The 21,347-nt window shown below is 41.7% G+C and overlaps 1 protein-coding gene across 1 annotated transcript in view; it reads right to left on the minus strand.

Moving 5' to 3' along the window:
* Positions 1-21,347, minus strand: part of DTNBP1 (dystrobrevin binding protein 1) — a 101,266-nt gene that overhangs the window by 25,725 nt on the left and 54,194 nt on the right. Inside the window, exon 7 of the mRNA XM_070361172.1 lies at positions 20,326-20,348. Within this exon, the coding sequence (XP_070217273.1) occupies positions 20,326-20,348 (23 nt within the window). The remainder of the gene's footprint in view (positions 1-20,325; positions 20,349-21,347) is intronic.

Here is a 21,347-nt window from a genome sequence, read left to right on the forward strand (position 1 = left end):
AATGGGGGACACTACTGGAATTTTTGTGTGACATTTATGGCCAACTTTTGAAAAATTATTATAAAAACAGCAGAAATCTGCTCATTAGCCTAATCTCATTGCCCAAGAGAACAAAGGGAGGATGAAGCAGAGGAACCTGCAAATGTGTTACTTCATCAGCTGTGTAAGGACAATGAACTCACTACCATAACAATGTCCTATTTTTGCACCTGCCCACTGCTTCCTCTCTGGGCAAGCACCAAAAACTCCACCCTCCAAACCAGGGTGCTCACTGGCAGATAAAAAAGTTTACAAATTCTTTCCCCTTCCAACAGATCCCTGAGACATGCTGATTCTGTTTGTGGAGTAAACACTCTATATGAAGTGATTACTCTGTTCTTTGTTGGAGTACCTTATATAAGCCGACTATGTTCACAGACTTTTGTAAATTTCCACTTAAAGAGGGTTAAAGTTTCTGGATAAAATAATATTTTAATGTGAACTAAGACAGTCTGTGAACTGAACATGAGACAATATGCAAATAGAGAATAATTCAAAAGCATACTTTTAGTAAACTAGAAATTAGTAAACTAGGTATTACAGAGATATATGACTTAAACTATTCTGTTAATAAGTGAAACTTTTATTTCACTTATTAACCTAAAAAACTAACATTACAACATCTTTCTATCTTAATGGTACTAAGAAGTTGTAATTACTTTAGGTATGATAATGGTGTTGGGGTCAAGTCTTACTTTTTAGAGGTGTACATTGAGATACTAATGGAAGGAATCACACCACATAAGGGCATTTGTTTTCAAAGGACGGGCTGTGTGTTGGTCCTGAAGCAGGGCGATGGGGACGCGGACTTTCACCATACTCTATTCTGTACATGTTTGATAACTTCCGTAACAAAAAGGGGATGGGGGGAGCATAATAATTCATTTAACTGCCTACTTGATCAAACGAAGGATTTCAGCTAGTCCCAGTTCAAATTTATTCAAAGAACTGTCAATCTAAATTAAGAGACTGATAGGGTCTATTACCTGTCACATTAAACCTCACTGTACTCTCTTTAAAGACTGTAAACCACTGATCCGTGAAGAAGCTTCCCTCCCCCCTTCCTCCACCGTCTCCCTCCTAGTTTCACTGCAAGTACCACTCCTGGAGTTTCAGTAGCCATGTGGGATCTTTTTCAAGATCAGTGCGTACTCACAAGACAGGTGCCCAGAATGCCACAAGCTTAGTGCCACGTGACTGCAAGGAAGTCTGACGGCCTTCCTCTGGGCGCCCTTCCCTGTCTGGCAGGCGCCCCCAGAACCCCGCAGCAGCCCGCGCTGACCCCACAGTTCACTCCTGGTCCTGCAGCCGCTCTCTGTCTCCCAGCTACGCTGTGAATTTCCTGATGGGAGCACACAGGAAGTCCTATTCATCTTTACATCTTGCACTTGGACTTGACAGGAGCAGAATAGATGAGGGATGAGAGAATAAATCTATAAATCTCAAAAGTTAGTAGCTCGTTCTAGAACTCAAAATATTGTGTTAGTTTTCATATTGTAATTTCAAGACATTTTTCTAAAAACTATTTTAATACTCTAGTTTAATCTTACTAACACACATTTGTTAAACTGTTTCTAAAACCAAAGTTTGAGTCCTGAAGATATACTTATGATAAAAATGGCCAATTCATATTTGTATGTGAACAGTTACCTTAATCTACAGAGCGTCACCACTGTTTTCATTTAGCGAGGCAGCCCATGGTAATCAAAAATGGAACGCTACGAGTCCCATCAATAAGAATTATGATTAGTACAAACTCATAATTAGAAAGAGCTTAACATTATTCCAAGTTTATTACATGGCTGGTACTATTATTATTTCACTTATTCTCATAAAAGCCCTATGAGATAGGTACTGCTATTATTCCCATTTTATAGGTAAGCAAACAGAAGTTAGGTCACTTTGCCAAGGATAAGCAGCTGTGAGCGATGAAAGGATGCAAACCCAGCCCGTGTGCTGAACTGCTGACAACCGCTCCTGTATTTATGACGCACAGAAACTCAGCTCGGTAACCCAGAGAGGTTTGGACTTGATTCTTCCCTTTTTCTGTATCACTGAGCTTTTCAAGTACAACACAGAGAGAGCAAATAATGGAAAACAGGTCACTATTCTATCTGCCTCATCTCTGTAGTGACAGCAGCTAACTCTTATGTAAACGCCAGGCACCGCTGAAAGCCTGGAGCGTGTACCAACTCAGTCCTCACAGCAATTCACGGATGTAGGTCCTGTTCTCATCTTCATCTTTCAAAGAGGAAACGGAGGCTCACAGGTTACGTAACATGCCCAGAGAGCACTCCGAGTGGCACCAGATTCCGTGCTCTTAACCACCGGCTCCAGGGCCCAAGAGGTACACATAGCCTGGCTAAACCAGAACGTGTGCTTTAAGGGTTACGCTTTGTGTGTCCTCTCTGGAGCAAAGTTACCAGTTTTCATTTGTTTGTTTTTAACTCAGACTATTTTTTCCCAGGTATATTTTATAGTCTAGTTTCAACACCCACAGTTTCCATCCTGCTACCATATAGGAAATGTCTGATACATGGTACAGAATAAGAGAAAACTAAAGCAAAGGTTTTTATAAATTCAAGAATTTGGTTCATCAAATCAATAACATGTCTGAGCAAGTCAATGCTAATGAGCTTTTACTATAAGTCATCATAAAGAGTCAACTTTGGAGGAAGTGATGTTAACTATCTTGTAATAACCTATAAAGGAAGAAAATGTGAGAAAAGAATGTATATTTATGTAGAACTGTGGTGTTGGAGAAGACTCGAGAGTCCCATGGACTGCAAGTAGATCAAACCAGTCAACCCTAAGGGCAATCAACCCTGAATATTCATTGGAAGGACTGAGGCTGAAGCTCTAATACTTTGGTCACCTGAGGCAAAGAGCCCACTCATTGGAAAAGACCCTGACGCTGGGAAAGATTGGAGGCAAAACAAGAAGGGGGCGACAGAGGATGAGATGGTTATACAGCAACACCAAGTCAATGGACATGAATCTGAGCAAGCTCCAGGAGACAGTGGAGGACACAGCATCCTGACGGGGTACAATCCATGAGGTCGCAAAGAGTCGGACACAACTTAGGGACAACATGTAGATACGCACAACTGAATTACTTTGCTGTACACTTGAGACTAACACAACACTGTAAGTCAACTATATTTCAGTAAAAAATCCAAACCCCAACCGAATAAATAAATAAATATTGAAATTAAAGAGGGCATAAGATTTGAAGAGTCACTTTATCAAAGAAGACATCCTAATGGCAAATAAGCACGTTAAAAGATGTTGAATATTACTAGTAATAAGGAAGTGCAAATTAAAACTGCCCCCCAAAACCCTGCCATATTACATACTCACTAAAATGGCTAAAATTTAGAAAGTGGATAAAAATAAGTGTTGATAAGGATGTGGAGCAACGGAAACTCTCACATATTTGATGGTGGGATGAAAAACAGAAGAGCCACTTTCAAAAGAGTGTGGCAGTTTTTAAAAAAACTAAACACAAACGACCATGAGCAAGCACTCACCATCCTAGAAGTTTACCCAAAAGAAATGAAAACAGAAATCACAAAAACACTCATCCAAAAAGAGTCAACTCTGCAAAATCCTTAAAAGGGAGAAACAGAATGGTCACTCCGTAAACAGTTTCTTCTCCTCTACGCAGTTAATACAAGTTCTCAGCATTATTTTAAAGCATAAAAGAGAGTCTGTCGCTATTACTAAAAATGTCTTCACAACAGAAAGATGACAAACCCACGTGGTTAAGCACTTCAAAGAGAGCTTGTCTCTGGAGAAGCCCACCGTTCTCCAGAATCTGCGTACACACACCAAAGCAGAACCCATGGAGACCGCCTCATCACAAAAACAGAAAGTCAGAGCAGACAGAGATGGTGCGTAAATGGATGACTGTCCCCCTCCCTCCCTCCCGTGAGCATGGGCCAAGGGCCTGCTGGGTGCCAGGCGCTGCATCAGCGGCGGGGGATGCCAGCACTGGTGGGCTCTTCCTTGGTGGGCACATCCCAGGGTGCGCAGAGAGTAGACAGCAAGAACAACAAGCACGGGCGTTCACTAAGGGAACCAGCATCACTTCAAGCCCTGAGGGGGTTGTGTGGGGGAACCCAAGGCCCCTGAGACAGAGGAAATTAAGTAGGTGAGGGGAGGCAGGTGTCCGGCTCCCAAGACCCAAGGGAAGATGCAGATACGTCACTCGTACAACGTGGGGTGTCTCATACTGTGGATGTCATTCTGCTCGGAGCGTAGTGCTTTTACCAAAAATTATGAGAAATGAATCCACTGTCATGCTCTCCAACGTATCCAAGCTCATTTCTGACCGACGCTTTGCAAACCCCTGGGCTGCAGCCCGCCAGGCTCCTCTGTCCGTGGGATTCTCCAGGCAAGAATACTGGGAGTGGGTTGCCATTGCTTTCTTCAGGGGATCTTCCCGATCCAGGGATCGAACCTGTGTCTCCTGCACTAGGCGGCTTCTTCACCCCTGAGCTACGGGGGGAAGCCCAGTTGCGCTCTCCAATGAGCACGGAAATAAGCATCCTCTGGCACAGAGAGCACGGCCCTCAGCAAGCATTCCGCTCAAATGCTCAAAAGATGCATGTCAGCGAGGAGGAGGAGAGCAGCCACTCCAAGGAGTTACTTGGACATGAGAACATGCAAGTCCGTTTGCCAGTCAGTGGTGACACCTTCTAATGTTTCTCTCCTAATCCAAGCGGCAGCCCAGAAAGAGGAGGGGGGCGGTTCTGATCTCAGTTGAGGGCTCTCCACCATGAGGCTCTAAGTACTCATTTTTCTGAAAGTGAAAGTGAAGTCGCTCAGTCGTGTCCGACTCTTTGCGACTCCATGGACTGTAGCCTACCAGGCTCCTCCATCCATGGGATTTTCCAGGCAAGAGTGCTGGAGTGGGTTGCCATTTCCTTCTCCAGGAGATCTTCCTGACCCAGGAATCAAACCCGGTCTCCCGCATTGCAGGCAGACGCTTTACCATCTGAGCCACCAGGGAAGCCCATTTTTCTGAATACATCATTTAAAACTGGTTTATTCTACAAACACAGTTTTCTGCTATGTGTTCTCCCCTAATACAAAGCACAAAATTTTGCCAACCTAACACAACCATCTTACTCTAGAAAACAGTAATATCTTCACCCTTGAGTCTACACCAACCAAATTAGCAATTTAAAGGCATAGCGCCATCTGACTTTCATGGACTCTAACACTTCTTTGGGCTTTTCCAGTGTGAAATTTAAAAAAAAAAAAAAAAAAAGAGAGAGAGAGAAAAGAAAAGGGGGCAGACACTGTAATATGAACTTTATTTCCCTACTTGCAAGAAGATGCACTTGCTCTTTAGATAGAATACAGAATCCTCTCACGGTCATTACTGACGCTGCACGGGAAATGTGAGAAGAGACTGAATACGAGAGGAACAAAAAAGTGAAAAAGAAACCCAGAGTCCGCTCACCCTTACAAAGCGGCCACCACTCTCCAAAGTCAAACGTGTGGGCAAGAGACCACAGAAGAGCTCCTCCTAGCTTCCACATTGCCGCTTTCCAGCTGGGACTGGCATTTTCATGTTGGTCTCACTAAAGTGCAAATGGTGGAACTTGCGAAAGTAGCAGTGAAGAAATGCTCAGAGGACCCCAGGCAGGAAGGAGGGGACTGCTCGGCCATCAAGGTTTGCCTCTTGGCAAAATTGCTTTCAGTGTGACATCCTTTCTTTCTGAAGTGTTATTTTCTTTTTTTCTTTCTTAACAGATCAGTGAGAAAAACACTTTTCAAAAAACTGTCTGGTTCAAGATAAACCAGCAAGTAATACATCCTCAAAGTTTTCAGTACAAAAAAAAAAAAAAACTACGATGAAGCTGAAGAGGCAAGCATGGGCTTTTGGGAAAAATTTTATTGACTCTGTTAAAGATAAAGAGCTTTTGCACTTAATCCTGAAGCTCAGTTTTCCAAAATACTGCATGCACAATAATTTGCGGTAGCAAAAGCCTTTTAATAGTTATGTATTTACTTACGCAGTTTCTATTTGTGTCAAGTGATACTTGTTTTCCATTTATAGTAAGAAGAGTATTTTACTAAAAACTTTTGTTTTTTGTTTTTTGTTTTTGGCTGTGCCACATGGCTTGCGGGATCTTAGTTCCTCGATCAGGGGTCAAAAACCCGGGCCCCTGGCAGTGCAAGTGCTGAGTCCTAACCCTGGGACTGCCAGGGGATTCCCTAAGAAGTGTATTTTAAAATCTCTCTTTAAAATGAGTTGACTTAGAGAAAAAGTCAGAAGCGGTACAGCTAATATGTGGATGTGACAAAGTCTGTGACTGTGACGCTCTCATGGCCACAGCTGGGAAGCACTGCTGGAAGAATCAGGAGCCACTTCCAGGCCTCATGATGTAACTGATGGGAATTCCATCGGCTTATCTGAAGTTTTAGATAGCTAGCTAGATGGCTCCACAGTGTTTGAAAGACAGAGTTAAAAGGAATCCAAGCCAGAAGGCAAGGGGACAGGATGCTGCCCTGAGACTCCATAGAGCCAGTGAGTACTTGCCGAGTCCTGGGTCAGTCCCCGTCTCGGCGCACGGGGCGCAGCAGAGAAGAGCCAGGTAAGTGTATATCAGGTTTCCACGGAAGAGAAAGAAAAGAAAGGTATGTCATAAAAGAAAGCCAGGTAAAGAGAGAGAGAGAATGCACAGCTGAAAACACGGATACCTTTGAGAAGGTAGCAGAAAGGAGGGAGTCAGGCCACTGTCTGGAGGAGGAGCAGAGCAGGTGGAGGGCTCAGGAGAACCCCAGGCACGGGAGGCATGCTGGGCCCCCGGGAGGAAGAGTGGGTGGCCGGTGGGGCTGGACGGAGGAGCCGGGAAAGAGCGGGAGGAAGTGAGGTCAGGGGTGGGGGCAAACAGCGGGCTGAGCGAGCAGAGAGAAGGGCGCAGTTCTCAGTGCGATGAGAAGCCGCAGGGCATCTGGGGCAAGAAGGCGATACTGGGTGGGGAGGGAGGGAGACAGGAGTGGCAGGGACTGGGCGAGGATGCCACCGGAGCTTCTACACAGGACTGAGGCAGCCTGGACCTACTGGGAGAGAGAGGAAGATCCGGTCAGATCTGGGATCCGGTCTGGGCTGATTGGATATATTGAAGAATCGGATGTGAGGTGTGAGAGCAAGCGAGGGATCAAGCAGCATCTTATTTTTCGGTTGTGTGTTTGTCGTGGTCAAAGCCCCAGGAAGAATGAATGGTGGTGTCACTGGGATGACAGAGCAGCCAGGAAGGTGGGAAGATGGGTATGGAGACCAGGCTCTGCCATGCTGGGTTGAGGGTTCCTGTAGGCACAGCTGTAGAGATTGGAGCTGGTAGTTGGCTATTCCAGTCTAGATTTGGGGGAGAGGCAGGTCAGGAACCATCTTATCAGGGAGTTGTGAGCATCAGATGGTATTTAAAGCCTTGGAACTGATGAGACCACAGAACGGTGAGTGAAAAGGCCCAAGGATGCAACCCAGAGATTCTTCCCACTGGGATGAGTGGGGGAGGAAGGACAACGAGGCAAAGGAGACAGAAAAACAAGAGTGGAGCACAGGGAACATCAGAGTAAGCGCTGGACCATTTACAGTAGCCAAGACACGGAAGCAACCTAAATGCCCGCTGACAGAAGAGTGGATAAAGAAGATGTGGTGCATATACATGATGGAATATTCAGTTCAGTTCAGTTCAGTAGCTCAGTCGTGTACGACTCTGCGACCCCATGAACTGCAGCACGCCAGGCCTTGTATTACTCAGCTGTTAAAAAATGAAATAATGCCATCTGCAGCGACGTGGATGGACCTAGAGAGTGTTACACTGAGTGAAGTTAAGTCAGACAGAGAAGAGGAAATATTGTATGACATCCCTTATATGTGGGATCTAAAGAGAAATGATACAAATGAACCTACAAAACAGAAAGAGACTCACACACTTAGAAAATAAACTTATGGTTGCCTGGGTGAAGGGACAGTTAGGACTTTGGGAACGTCATGTACGTACTGCTATATTTTAAGATGGATAACCAACAAGGACCTCTATATTTGTACAGCACACACTGAACTCTGCTCAATGTTACGTGCCAGCCTGCATGGGAGAGGGATTTGGGAGAGAATGAATACACGTATATTTATGGCTGAGTCCCTTTGTTGTTCACCTGAAGCTACCACGACATTGTTAATTGGCTATATACTCCAATACCAAATAAGAAGTTTTCAGTTCAGAGTAAGTGCTGGAGTTATTCAGCAGATGATGCAGGAAGAAAGAGGGAGAAAGTGCCAGAGAAAGGTCCACTGGCTCAGTGGTAAAGAACCCGCCTGCCAATGCAGGAGACACGGGTTTGATCCCTGGTCCGGGAAGATTCCACATGCCCCAGAGCAACTAGGCTCATGCCCCGCAACTGCTGGGAGCCGCAACTGCTGAAGGCTGCGTGCCCTGGAGCCTGCGCTCAGCAGCAAGAAAAGCCCGTGATGAGATGCCTGCTCACTGCAGCGAGAGCAGCCCCTGCTCGCTGCAATGAGAAAGAAGCCCCGGCAGCGGTGAAGACCCAGCACAACCAAAAATCAATGAATAAAAATTAGAAAGTGTAGCCAACAAAATTTGGCAAGAAGAGGTTGAGGACTGCAAAGGATGATTTCAAAGTACTAGAAAAATTAATTACTTCTACGGCAAAAAACTGATGCTTACTTCACGCTATACATCAATATAAGTTCCAGATTTGTTAGAGTAAAATCAGCAAGTGATAATTAAGCTAGAATAAAAACCAGAAGAGATTACAAGTTAACATTTATTTCTTTGGTTGGGAGAGAACTTTTTAGGCATAAAAACAATGGAGGATGTCATTTTTAAATACCTGTCTGAATACATAAAAATATGAAACTTCCATGTGTAAGAAAAAAGCAAACAGAATTAAAAGGCAAATAACCAAGCTGAGATTTTAAATATCTATAATACATATGTCAACAATTTGATATCCTTAGTATGTAACATCCTCACTCAAGATCATTAAGGACACTAAAATCCCACCTGAAAGTGGCCAGAAGCATTCACCAGAACAATTCACCAGCATCTATTTCTGTTCATGTCATGAGCACATCTCTCCAAGGAAAGCCATGGCTGACTTTACGTGGTGACTGGGTGGCTCTCCTGTAGGGCTCAGCCAGCCACTTGATTGGCCCTGGAAATCCATAAAAATCATTACCTATGGACCAGTCTTCTGAGAAAGTGCTAACTCCATCACCTGTCCAAACAGTTTAAACAGCAGAGCTACAAGACCCTGTAGGTTATTTTCCAGCACAAACCTTCAAAAAACTAAGAGAAAATCATGAGGCTTCATATGAATTCAACAGATAAACTCTCTTTTTGAGCCTGACAGGTAAAATCTTCACTTGCCTCTTCTTTCGTGGTGCTGGAATCTAGTTTTTCTGAAAGGTGTAATTTTTGCTGTCAAATTTATACAGTGTTCCAGCAAAAAGGTAATGAAACAGAACAGCTGTATTTATTCATGATACCAAACACACATGATATACAACGTAAAGTTGTCCTGATACATTTCTAAAAAGACTCTATTGCTATAATTATTGTTTACAGAAGAGTGCTATATACTAATTATAAGAAACTGCAGAAAGGTAACATTTAAGCACCACAACCCTGATCAAGGCTTTACATTTTTGCAGTTTAATATCTACCCAAGCTGTTAGAATTACAATCCTCTACAATATAAAGTGTCATCTTTGAGAGTTCTAGGTCATGCCACAGTGTAACATCTTATGACAGTTACTAGAATAAAGAATCAACTAGGTCTTAAAAATAAACTGACTTAGAGACAAAATCAACAGGCAGGACATGAATATTTCTGTACCCTAGGATACAGACACTAACTTCACTAAAATACTAAGCTACATAATATGAACCATCTTTTTAATACACTAACACATATTGACATGTGGAAAAAAAGGAAACAGGTTAAAAAAAAAAAACTAGCCAATATTCACCGAGAAGTCAAGATTTTCAGGGAGTAATTTCTTAAAGAATTAAAAAAAATAAATGTAATACCAGATTATATCTACGTTCAAATATTTACTCACCACCACCATGTAAGACAGTGTAACTGAGGGAAGAGGAGAAAGTGTCATTTGTCATATATTACTGATAAACACTTTGAAAAATAAGCCTTAAGGTTCTTACTCTATTCTTACCAGTTTATTCTTCAACACTTAACAAATAATTACCGAGGATGCGGTAACACCTCCCTCGGGTTAGAGTTCCATGAATGCTCCGGCGTTAGAATGAATTCCTGAGCTATGATTTTGCTTTGATTAATGTGTCTGCCCTGAGCTTAACGAGTCTGCCACACTATATGCAAGACAGACTTAAGAAAGGGAGAAGGAAGTTATCTTTTAATTCAAGTCCACCTTTAACATGTAATCTCAGAAACAGAAAAATCTCAATAGAGTGAGAAGAAGCTCAGACGACGTGTATTTCTTTCATTTCTTTCCTTTAGAAACAAGTGGGATTCAGCTGACAGGGAATGATATATAACACGTCATAACATGCGCCACCTTAAAGGCATAATATGGAGTTTTAAAAAATGCAATAATTAAAAATTATTCCTCAGTAATCTCCATGGGTAGAATAACAAATTACTTAACTGAAAAAAAAAAAAAAAAGCTACCAGTTAATTTTTAAGGTATAATTTTTGCAGTAAATTCCACAAACTTAATATCCTTACATGTGCTATTTATTAAAATAAAATATCACAAAACCATTGCCAACACATGACAGGAAACACCAAAATTCTGTAAAATTAGGAAAATAACATAGAAGTTTTAATCTGTATGAAGCATTATTACCTTTTCAAAACCCATTTGGAAAATCAGCCATTTTAGTTGAACCCAACACAGCAGCACAGAAGGAACTTTAACTTCACATCGTTGTTGGCTACGGCTCACATGTTTAACTACTTCTTGGAAAATGCACATGCCAGCAGCAAGAGATGTTGAGTTAGTTTTACGGAGCTGTATATCAGAAATGGACTCGTTACTCTAATGACTGGCATTGTTCCCCTGGCATTTTATATTTATCTTTCAATTATAAAGGCGCTGCCTCATAAAGATGACTGGTGAATTTCACCAGATGGGGATAAGACACAAAATTATAAGAGCAAAGTCCCAGATTGCCAAGAAACATTTTTCACTTGTTTTAGGTATTAATTTATAGTGACTATCACTTCTTTGTAATATAAAGAAACAAATAATGCTTTCATTAATATGTTACTGGTTAGAGGTTCAAATCGAGTTGAAATTTTATTTCTGCTTTTTAGTGATGTATCTATCACCTGCATACCATGCAAACACTGCAATGTACCCAAGCACGGAGGTAAAAATTTTAAAGAAAAGCAGTGAAGGAAAAAAACATCAAGTAAAGTTCCACCTACAGGGATTCCTCTGACTATTTTCGGTGAATCCTGGAGATGACATGGATGTGGGCACTGAGCAAGTAGAACTGAGCAGAAGCTCAGGCTGGTCAAGTGAAACCTCCAGTTTACCAGGCAGCTCCCCTGCTGTGCATCTTCTGGGAGTAGAACAAAGGAAGCGAGGCTGGAGCCAGAAGCAGGTTTTTCCAAAGAAATTCTATTAAGCCTGTTAGTTTTCTGCTGATGACTTCTGCAGACATGTATCAGAATCTACTGCCTCTATAAAAGCCAAATGCAAGCTCTGAGGGCTCTGGTGTGCAAAGATGTATGCACGGATCTGGGGCCATACCAAGTGCTCCTCAAAAGGTAGGGGAGAGGCTGAAAACACTAAACCCGTCCGAGTCCGTCACAGAGGCACAAAGACGCCTCAGTAACAACATAGGAAATGAGAGAAGCCCAGCTCTCTGCAAGCAGTAAGATAAAGACGAAGAATACAGCTTGTCTCCCAGCACAAAGGTATCTTTAAACTCCCCCCAATTCACTTTCAGCACAGCCTTAGCCTAAAGGTTCCTTCAAATTCAGCCACACTAACTGGTAGCTTGGAATGCACTATGTATTTTTAATAAGTATCTTAAATCCTCACAATTCCAATAGTTACAGATACTTGTCGACAGTCTTTTCCTGTTTCGAAGTCGTGTGCTCCGAACCCCCTCGCGTGGTCCTCTGGGCATCAGAGCTTCACTGTCAGCCACTCTCCATGCCCTCAGCCCCTCCCTGGCTGCAGCCTCTTTTCTCCCCCCTTTCATACAAAGGCACTCAAGTTTCTCAGAAATCAATAAACCCTCCTCCCCTCCAGCCCCTCCTCGCTTCTCTCCTCCTCTAAGCCTGTGATTTCGAAAGCCCCGCTCTCCTCCCCCATTCACTCAAATGTTCAGTCAGTACCAATGTGCCAGGCACCCGGGTCACACGGGGAGCGCGACAGAACCTCCCGCTGGTCCCTGTCCTCCGCCAGCTGGATTCCCCTCCCAGCCCACACGGGACCCCCGTGCTGCTAAATCGCTCCCAGGACCGTCACCAGTGAACTTCAGTCGACAGATCACATGCCCCTTCTCGGACCATCTTCCCTTCTGTCCTCTATAACAACGTCACACTGCCTGGCGCTCCCTGAGACACGCCCCGAGACACGCATCCCCACCTCTGCAGCTGACTGTTCTCAGCCCCCGTCAAAAGCAGCTAGCTCTTTTCTTATGCCTGTCGGGTGAATTCTAGCGCTTCCTAGACTTCCACCCCCGTCACCTTTGTTTTCTTCCGCCTGGTCTCACCCAGACCCAAGGCTCCCCACCCACCGCCCCCCGGGGTCAGCCTGCTCCCAGCCCCAGCTCACGGCTGTCTCCTGACATGCAGCAACCCACTGGACACTTCTATCTGTAATGGCATCTCAGACTTAATATGCTCAAGACTGAATTCACTCAGCAAGAATAAAATATTTATGAGTAAATTTAACAAAAGAAGCGAGACTTTGCATATTGAAAATAACAGAACACAGCTCAGGAAAATCAAAGCTGCAAACACATGAAGATGCATCCATGTTTATGGACTGGAAGACACAATATTATGAAGATAGTAATTCTCCCCTAACTGAAGTAGAAATTCAAAACAATCCCTATCAAAATCCCAGCACTTTTTTTTTTTTGTAGAAACAGACAAAATGATCCTAAAATTTGTACAGAAATGCAAAGGACCTAAAATAGCCAAAATGATTTTGTAAAAGAACAAAATTCGAAGATTTATACTTCCCAATTTCAAAACTTATTACAAAAGCTACAATAATCCAGGCAGTGTGGTACTGACAATAAGAAAACTGAGAGTCCAGAAATATACTCTTCTTTACATTTATGGCCACTGGTTTCCTGTGACAGCGCCAAAGTAGCTCAATGGAATGGGGGAAAAATCTTTTCAAAAAATAGTTCAGAGACAATTGGATACATGTGAAAAACAAAAGCAAACAAACTTAGACTTTTACATCACACAGACACAAAAACTGACTCAAAATGGATCACAGACCTAGACATAAGAGTCAACGATATCAAGCGTTGACAAGGGTGAGGAGAAACCACAACCCCTAGACAGCTGGTGGGAACGTAACCGGTACCACCGCTGCAGAGAACAGCTTGGCAGTTTCTTAAAAAGTTAAGTATAATCTTATCATAGGGCTTCCCTGGTGGATAAGACAGTAAAGAATCTGCTTGCAATGCAAGAGACCTGGGTTCCATCCCTGGATCGGGAAGATCCCCTGGAGAATGGAATGGCAACCCACTCCAGTATTCTTGCCTGGAAAATCCCCATGGACAGAGGAGCCTGGTGGGCTACAGACCGTGGGGTCACAAAGAATCTGACACGACTGAGCACAACACAACCGTATCATATGATCCAGAAATTCCAGGCTTAGTTACATACCCAAGAAAAGTGAAAAGATATGTCTACACACAGGCTTGCATATCAAAGTCTATAGCAGCATTATTCACAACCGTTCCAAACTGGAGACAATCCAAATGTCCATCAACCAGTGAAAGGATAAACGAATTGCAATAAATTCATACAATGGGATATTAATTCAGCAATAAAAAGAACCGTCTACTGATATATGCTACAACATGGATGAACTCCAAAAATTTAACATGACTGAAAGAATCCAGAAGCAAAAATACAACACATCGCATGACTGCATTCGTATGAAAGGTCCAGACAAGGAAAGTCTACGGAGACAGAAACTGATTAATGACTGCCTGGGGCTGGGAACGCAGAGGGGCAGAAAGGAATGGTGACGGGTGACGAAAACGTTCTAAAACTGTGTTCTGATGATGGCTGCACAATTCTATAAATTTACTAAAACTCACTGAATCATACACTTAAAAACGAATGCAATTTGTGATACGAAAGTCAAATCTCAATAAAACATTTTAAAAAGCATTTCTCTATCAGATATCAAAAAGTTCTGCACTTTTGTGGGGTTACTGGGAACTTGCTTGCATTAATAAACTATTAATTATTATCATTAATCAACTGATACTGTACCTCCTCCTCCCAAAACCAACAGTATCCACTATGGTTCCCTCCCAAATCTGCTCTTCTGCCTGTATTACATTTCCTGGTAAAAGAAAAATCCACCCACATGTCCTAGCCAGAATTCCAGTCATCCTAGACTTCCCACAAGAGTGATGAAATTCTTGATTCTTCAATCTGGGCCTTTCTCTCCATTCTACCACTGCCTTCATTCAAGTGTATGTAGTAGTTTCTCAACCAACCCTTCTTGCTCTAGACCTGCTCTTTTCCAATCTGTCTTCAGAAAACCTATGATCCCAGAAAACCTGCTCTATAATGCAGACTGCCTCCTGTTATCCTAAACTGAACCTTCTGGTTCTCCCATCCCTACCTCATCTCTCCCAGCTACAACAGTGATTGCTGAGCAGTCTTGCCATGAACAAAAGCGTTTAACATGCACCCCCAAATATGTATATTTTATAACATATACATCAATACCTGTCCTAGTTTATTATAGAAGATGCACAAAAATTGAATTATAAAAGGATGACATAAAAAAAGAAATAGAAGTTCCAGTTTTCTTCTCCACCACTACTGACATTACTCTGGATACTCATGGGCCTCTTTGGAGACCACTAAGCTAAGTCGCTTCAGTCGTATCCAACTCTGTGTGACCCCATAGACGGCAGCCCACCAGGCTCCCCCGTCCCTGGGATTCTCCAGGCAAGAACACTGGAGTGGGTTGCCATTTCCTTCTCCAATGCATGAAAGTGAAAAGTGAAAGTGAAGTCGCTCAGTCGTGTCTGACTCTTAGCTACCCCATGGACTGCAGCCTACCAGGCTCCTCCATCCATGGGATTTCCAGGCAAGAGTGCTGGAGTGGGGTGCCATTGCCTTCTCCGTGGAGACCACTAGTCCAAAGAAAAAGCCAAAGCTCCTCTGCGTGGCATACAAGCTGTGCGGCATGTGTGCCCTGCCCACGTCTCAACTTCACCCCTCACTACTGTACCCACACACCAGATGCTTCAGCACTCACTAATTGTGGCCTCCTCACTGAACAAGAAGTTAAATTTTAACTTGTGCTCTTGAAATAAGATAAATGTCCCTGCATCTTTGCAGTTGTTCTTTCCTCTTCCTGGAATGTCCTTATTACCTGTTTCTGCCAGGTCGGCATTCAAGTGCCTCTCTCTAAAAGACTGAGTACTCCCACCATAGTGTGCTTATTTCTATTTTAATATTTTTGTCATTGTATTAAAGTCATATATTTGCCTTTCTATCCTAGAAGCTTTGCCACTGTGCTTTAGCCCCTTGAGGACAGAGGACAGTGGTATTACCCAACCTGGGTCTCCATTGCCTGCTGCTAAGTCGCTTCAGTCGTGTCCGACTCTGTGCGACCCCAGAGACAGCAGCCCACCAGGCTCCTCCGTCCCTGGGATTCTCCAGGCAAGAACACTGGAGTGGGTTGCCATTTTATTGCCAAATGGCAGCAGAAGAGTTCTGCCTTACGTGTTAAGCTAACTCTTGAATTGACCCAACATGTTCTACCCAAGCTTTCCATCTATCACATCTAAATTCATGACCTGCTGTGGCTACTAAGCCACTGGTATGGATAATTCATATCTGAGTCACCCAAATAAGTGTGACTCCTCATGGCCTCAGAATTCCCCAAGTCAGATGGGGAATTTTATGCCTTCTTTTTCACTCAAATTTAGCCATGATCATCACTGGGAACTGCTCTATCTCAACGATGTCAAACTGAAATTCTTTCTTTGACCACAAGAAGTGTGGTCAACCACATACTCAACCACCCAAGTGTTTTCCATCTTTAAGGGGAACACCATCCCCGGTACCTCGTATCTTGCTTATTTTACTGGTCTCTTCAGGCCTCTCCTTTCTGGCCTGAATTCCACGGCCAATCATTTTAATCATGATCTTATTAGCACCCAAGATTACGGTGCTCTGCTGACCCATCGTATATGCTCTTTAATTCCCAGCTTTGTGTTAACCAAAGCATTGTTTGTTTTGGTTTGTATTTCTACTTCTGAGCCTAGCCTTGCAAATTCAGACAATCTTTCCTTCCACAGATTATTTTTCCCCTATGACCTGCCATCCTTTCCTTCTCTGAAGTCTCAGAAAAAGAGATATCCCTCGATCCTCTCCAAGGACAACCTATCTGGGTATTTTTTCTCCATCTTCTCCAGATCTTAATCAAGTCCTTAATGTCTTCAACTTCACCTTCTTCCCTGACCTTGACCCTGATTCTATCTCACGTGACCTTTTCATTTCTTTCCTAAATGTCTCACATGCTTCTGATTTGCAATCTGGAGTCTCCCTTTACAAAGAGCTCTGTCAGGTCACCACTAATCTATTCACTGTTAACTCCAGTGGGATTCCCCATTCTGCTCAACCTTCCTACGTTACTTCCAGCACTGATGACCACTTCTCCTTTAAGCCTTCTCCTCTCTGGACCTTCCTGTCACAGAGCTGTCTTGGGCAGTTTTGATGAGCGCTCTGGCCCTGTATCCTTCATTGGCTTTGATTCCCAGAACAAAGCCTTAAGTGGGATCACACTCCCTCGGCTGGTCTTAGCCGCCTCTCCCCACATTCTCTGGTGACCCACTCACTGTGACAGCGATGGCCACTAAATCCTGGCATGTTTTCACACTGTCAGTCCGTCCCATTTCTGACATGGCCGGGCAGTGCTATATTAAAGAGGAGATTACAGTAGATGTCCTCTTAGATAACACAGCTGGATCCCATGCTGCTCATTTAATTTTTAATAAAGCAGTTAACATAGTAAATCATTAAAAACACACACATGCAAGGGCTTCCCCAGTGGGCCAGGGGGCATCGGTTCAGTCCCTGGTCTGGGAAAATCCCAGAGGCTGTGGGGCAACTGCAGAGCCCGAGCATCCTAGAGGCCGAGCTCTGCAACCAGAGAAACCACCGCGATGAGAAGCCCGCGCACGACGACTGGACGGCAGCCCACACTCGCTGCCACGGGAGACAGCCTGGGCGCAGCAGTGACGAGCCAGAGCAGCCAAGACAAAGGCTTTTTAAAAACACAGATACAGACACTTTAACTTCAAATATAACCATACTTTTTTCTGAGTTCTTTGACTATAGGTCCACTGGTTGAAAAAAATCTTTGTATAAGCCACCTATTCAGCACTGGATAAAAGTTCCAGCCTATTTTTAAAAGCAGAAAGGGAATTTAAGAAGTGAGAAACAATTTGTGTATGGACTCTTTCAGAATTTTTATTATTTTCCCCCAAGTCTTTTTTAATTTCTAATTTAACATTTTACAGTAATTTTTTAAAAAGCTATTTACCTGTATCAGGTCTTCCAAAGCAGTCAACTTAATTTTCTTAAAAACAGTTCTCCTTAAAATGGAGGTTTCATGATTTTATTTGGTATTTAATTAAACTGTGTATTAAATGTTGATATTTAATTAAACTGCATATTAAATCCTGGAGAGAGTGTGGAGAAAAGATCCCCACTGTTGGTGGGAATGTAAATTGGTATAACCACTATGGAAAATAGTATGGAGGTTCCTTGAAAAAATAAAATAAAACTACTATATGATCCAGCAATCCCATCCCTGGGCATATATCTGGAGAAAACTAATGTAAAAATATACTTGCACCCCAATTTATTTACTCTACGTGTAGTTATAATAATGGGGTTCCTTCTCACTGAAAATTAAAAAATTAAGACTTTAAAGATCTTACCCTTTTCATATTGTATAATATTCAAGTGACTAACACTAAAGAGTTTAAAGAAAGGCAGTATTGGAGAGAAAAGAGAAAACCTTCCTGCTGCCAATATTAAAAAAAAACAAAACAAATAATGAACCATTTCAATAATACTGTAGAGATTTGCTAGATATATCTTAAGTGCAAGATAAAGATGAACTCATTAACCTCAATGGAGTACAGAAGGAAGAATCCAGAACTCAGTGGATCACACTGATCTATGTCACTAACCTTGAGGGTTACTAATTTTGCCCCGAAAAGTTAGTTCTTCCCCAACTTACCAAAAAGCTTCTAAATATAACTACAACTTGAATAAAACAATTGGAGGAAGTAATATTTTTTGTTTTCCTGAAATGTATAAAGGAAAAACAAAGGCAAAAGCAATGTTCAAAAAATAACAAATTATTATATCTTTGAACGAATTCTCTTCTCCAGTAATGTCTTGGAAGACTAGTTATATTTTTTTATTGCAAGCTACACATGCTTTTGAAGTATTAGCAAAACACTCAAGAGGAAATAATTTTTAATGAATATTAGTTCTTTAAAAAACTAGATTATGATACAATAATCCATTTAAGGTTTGTTCTAATTGAGAGCTTTAGCTGGCCTGTGGGTTGGATGTGCTGTTAAGTGTTGTACATAATTAGGGATATATGTAAAAACAAGATATTTCAGCATGAATTGAATCATTCTATCAGGTAATACATAACACTATCTATCCTCTTGCAAACTGCTGGTCTCCTCTTTTTCTGGAATACTGTCACACAAAAAGAAAAAAAAAGCCTCAGTACTGAGATGCAAGCAAAGCTGACATGTTGCATAATCTGGGTCTCTGCCTTGTCTTTTAATATTAACTTGATTTTTTTTCTTCCCCCAATACAGTATAAGAAGACGCTAGTAGACTAAAAGAAAGGAGGAGAGAGAAAATAACACCTTATGGGGATTTCAAATCTTATTTTAAACCAGTGATGAAAAATAATGTACATGAGTTGTGGTTCACAAATTGATTAAGAATAATGATAACATGATAATACATCAGATCATGACCATTTAACATCGCCCTTAACAAACTGGCGAACTAAATCATTCACTATAACTTCAGCCAAACAGAAACCCAGCCAAGTCAAGTCGGTTTAATAACAGATGTAGCAGGAATAAGCCTTTATACCTTTTATCTCAAGTATTAGTTGCTTTCTCTAAAACATCCAAACATATCACACAGATAAACAATTCAACTGTAAATAATGTTCTGGAAAAATCTTTAACCAGTAACTCAAAAAGTCAATACCAGTTTATAAATGAAACATAAAAACAACAATTCAGAGTCTTCTCAGTTACTGAAATTCTCTGAGAATAGAAATTTCACTACTCAACCTCTAAAGCATAATTGAAAAGTGGCAAGCTGGAAGGGCTTTGAGCTTCTGAAAGTCTGTGGTTTTCCCTATTTTTCATGAGTGTTTCCAAGAGTCAGCACGACCAAGAATTATTTCTCATGCTCACTTGCAAAAGTTCCCTAAAATTAAAAAGCAATGCTAGGCACTTTTAGTGTCTCAGAATATAGCTCAGCAAAGCTTACGATTTTACAGATAAGCTTGAAAAAGGTAGAGAGACTTATCCAAAGTTACAAGACGGTGGCTGAGCAGGCCCAGCACTGAACACCTTGCAGGCGGGTCAGGCGACTGGGTTGCCTGCAGGGCCACCTCTATCACCATCACCTCTCCGTGTGGCCCAGATTCTCTACACAACAGAAACCAGAATCTTCTCCAATTGTGATTCAGGGCAACCTCTAAGTCAGCATTATGTCATCCTAACATACTATTTATGATGCCACTAGCAGATACTCTCACTTGGTACATGTGTTACAGCTGAAAAAGAATATCAAAACCACCGTGATTAAATAAATTGATAAAACAGTATTAAGCAAACTTGCATTTTCTGATGTAAACTGTCTGATTTAAAGAAAAAGGAATGCATTCTTTCATTATCATCAAGAGAAAACATCTGACATCAATTAACTCTCATCTACTTTAAAGTGAAGAATTAAACACAAAATTACCTTTGAAGGTTTCAAGTTCCTTCCTGTAGGAAAAACAAAGAAAACATATATTTATTAGTCTACTCCCAATGGAAACTGCTCTTAGATTATAATAAAATATTAAGTACTTTAATTGCTGAGAGTGGCATTTCTAGATGCTCAAATAGAGTCCCTTACTCTTTGAAATTACCAATACAGTTAGCCTAAAGCTACTATTCTCAGTTTTTCTATTACTCTACTAATAGTTCAAAAAAGTTCTACCAAAATTTAAACTATTAAAACACTGAAACACTTAAACAAAACAAAAAAACAGAGCATTTTAATGCCAGCCATGAACCATCTAATATATTTAACTACCAGTTTATAAAAGCAACTTACTTTCCCCTTCATGGATAAATAATAGAGTTTTTAAAAATCTTTAATTAAAAATCATTCAAAAGAGGAGCAGTTATTTCCTTTTCTAAATGAAAGGGGAAATCATATATCAAAGGGCTGAAGTCCACAGACCATCCTGTCACAAAAGGGCCAAGCCTCCGGGAAACCCTCTGGTGTGTGATTTTGTGTCAGTCAGGAATGCTGAAACACAGTCTCCTAGGAGACGTACATCCAGGGAAGATAGATGAACAGTCGTAAAACATTTTTGACAAAGAAGTCAAAAGCAAGTTTTTTTCAGGTTTTCCTTAATAATTTTATGATTATATTTTTCTCAGTATCAGTACTAATTAAAAGTAATTTTAAGGAGGCAAATTTATTTGTAAAGGCTTATCCCACTTAAAATATGAGATGTTTGTCTTTTATTTGCATGAGGGGTTTAACTAAATATCTAGAGCTATTCTGGATTTTCAAATCAGAATTCCTCATTGCTAATTACAATACTGCTCATGTTCCTAAACAGTTGACTACCATGACCAGCTGGCCAGGGAGGACTGGCAAGCTGCCCACTGAAAAGCCAGTGTTCTTAAAACAGGTTCTTAAATCACGTGGTCATATCACTTTTTTTTTTTCCCTAAAAATACTAACTCATGATAACATTACTCTAGCGC

This window comes from Bos mutus, chromosome 23 (assembly GCF_027580195.1).
Source record: "Bos mutus isolate GX-2022 chromosome 23, NWIPB_WYAK_1.1, whole genome shotgun sequence".
Lineage (NCBI taxonomy): Eukaryota > Metazoa > Chordata > Mammalia > Artiodactyla > Bovidae > Bos > Bos mutus.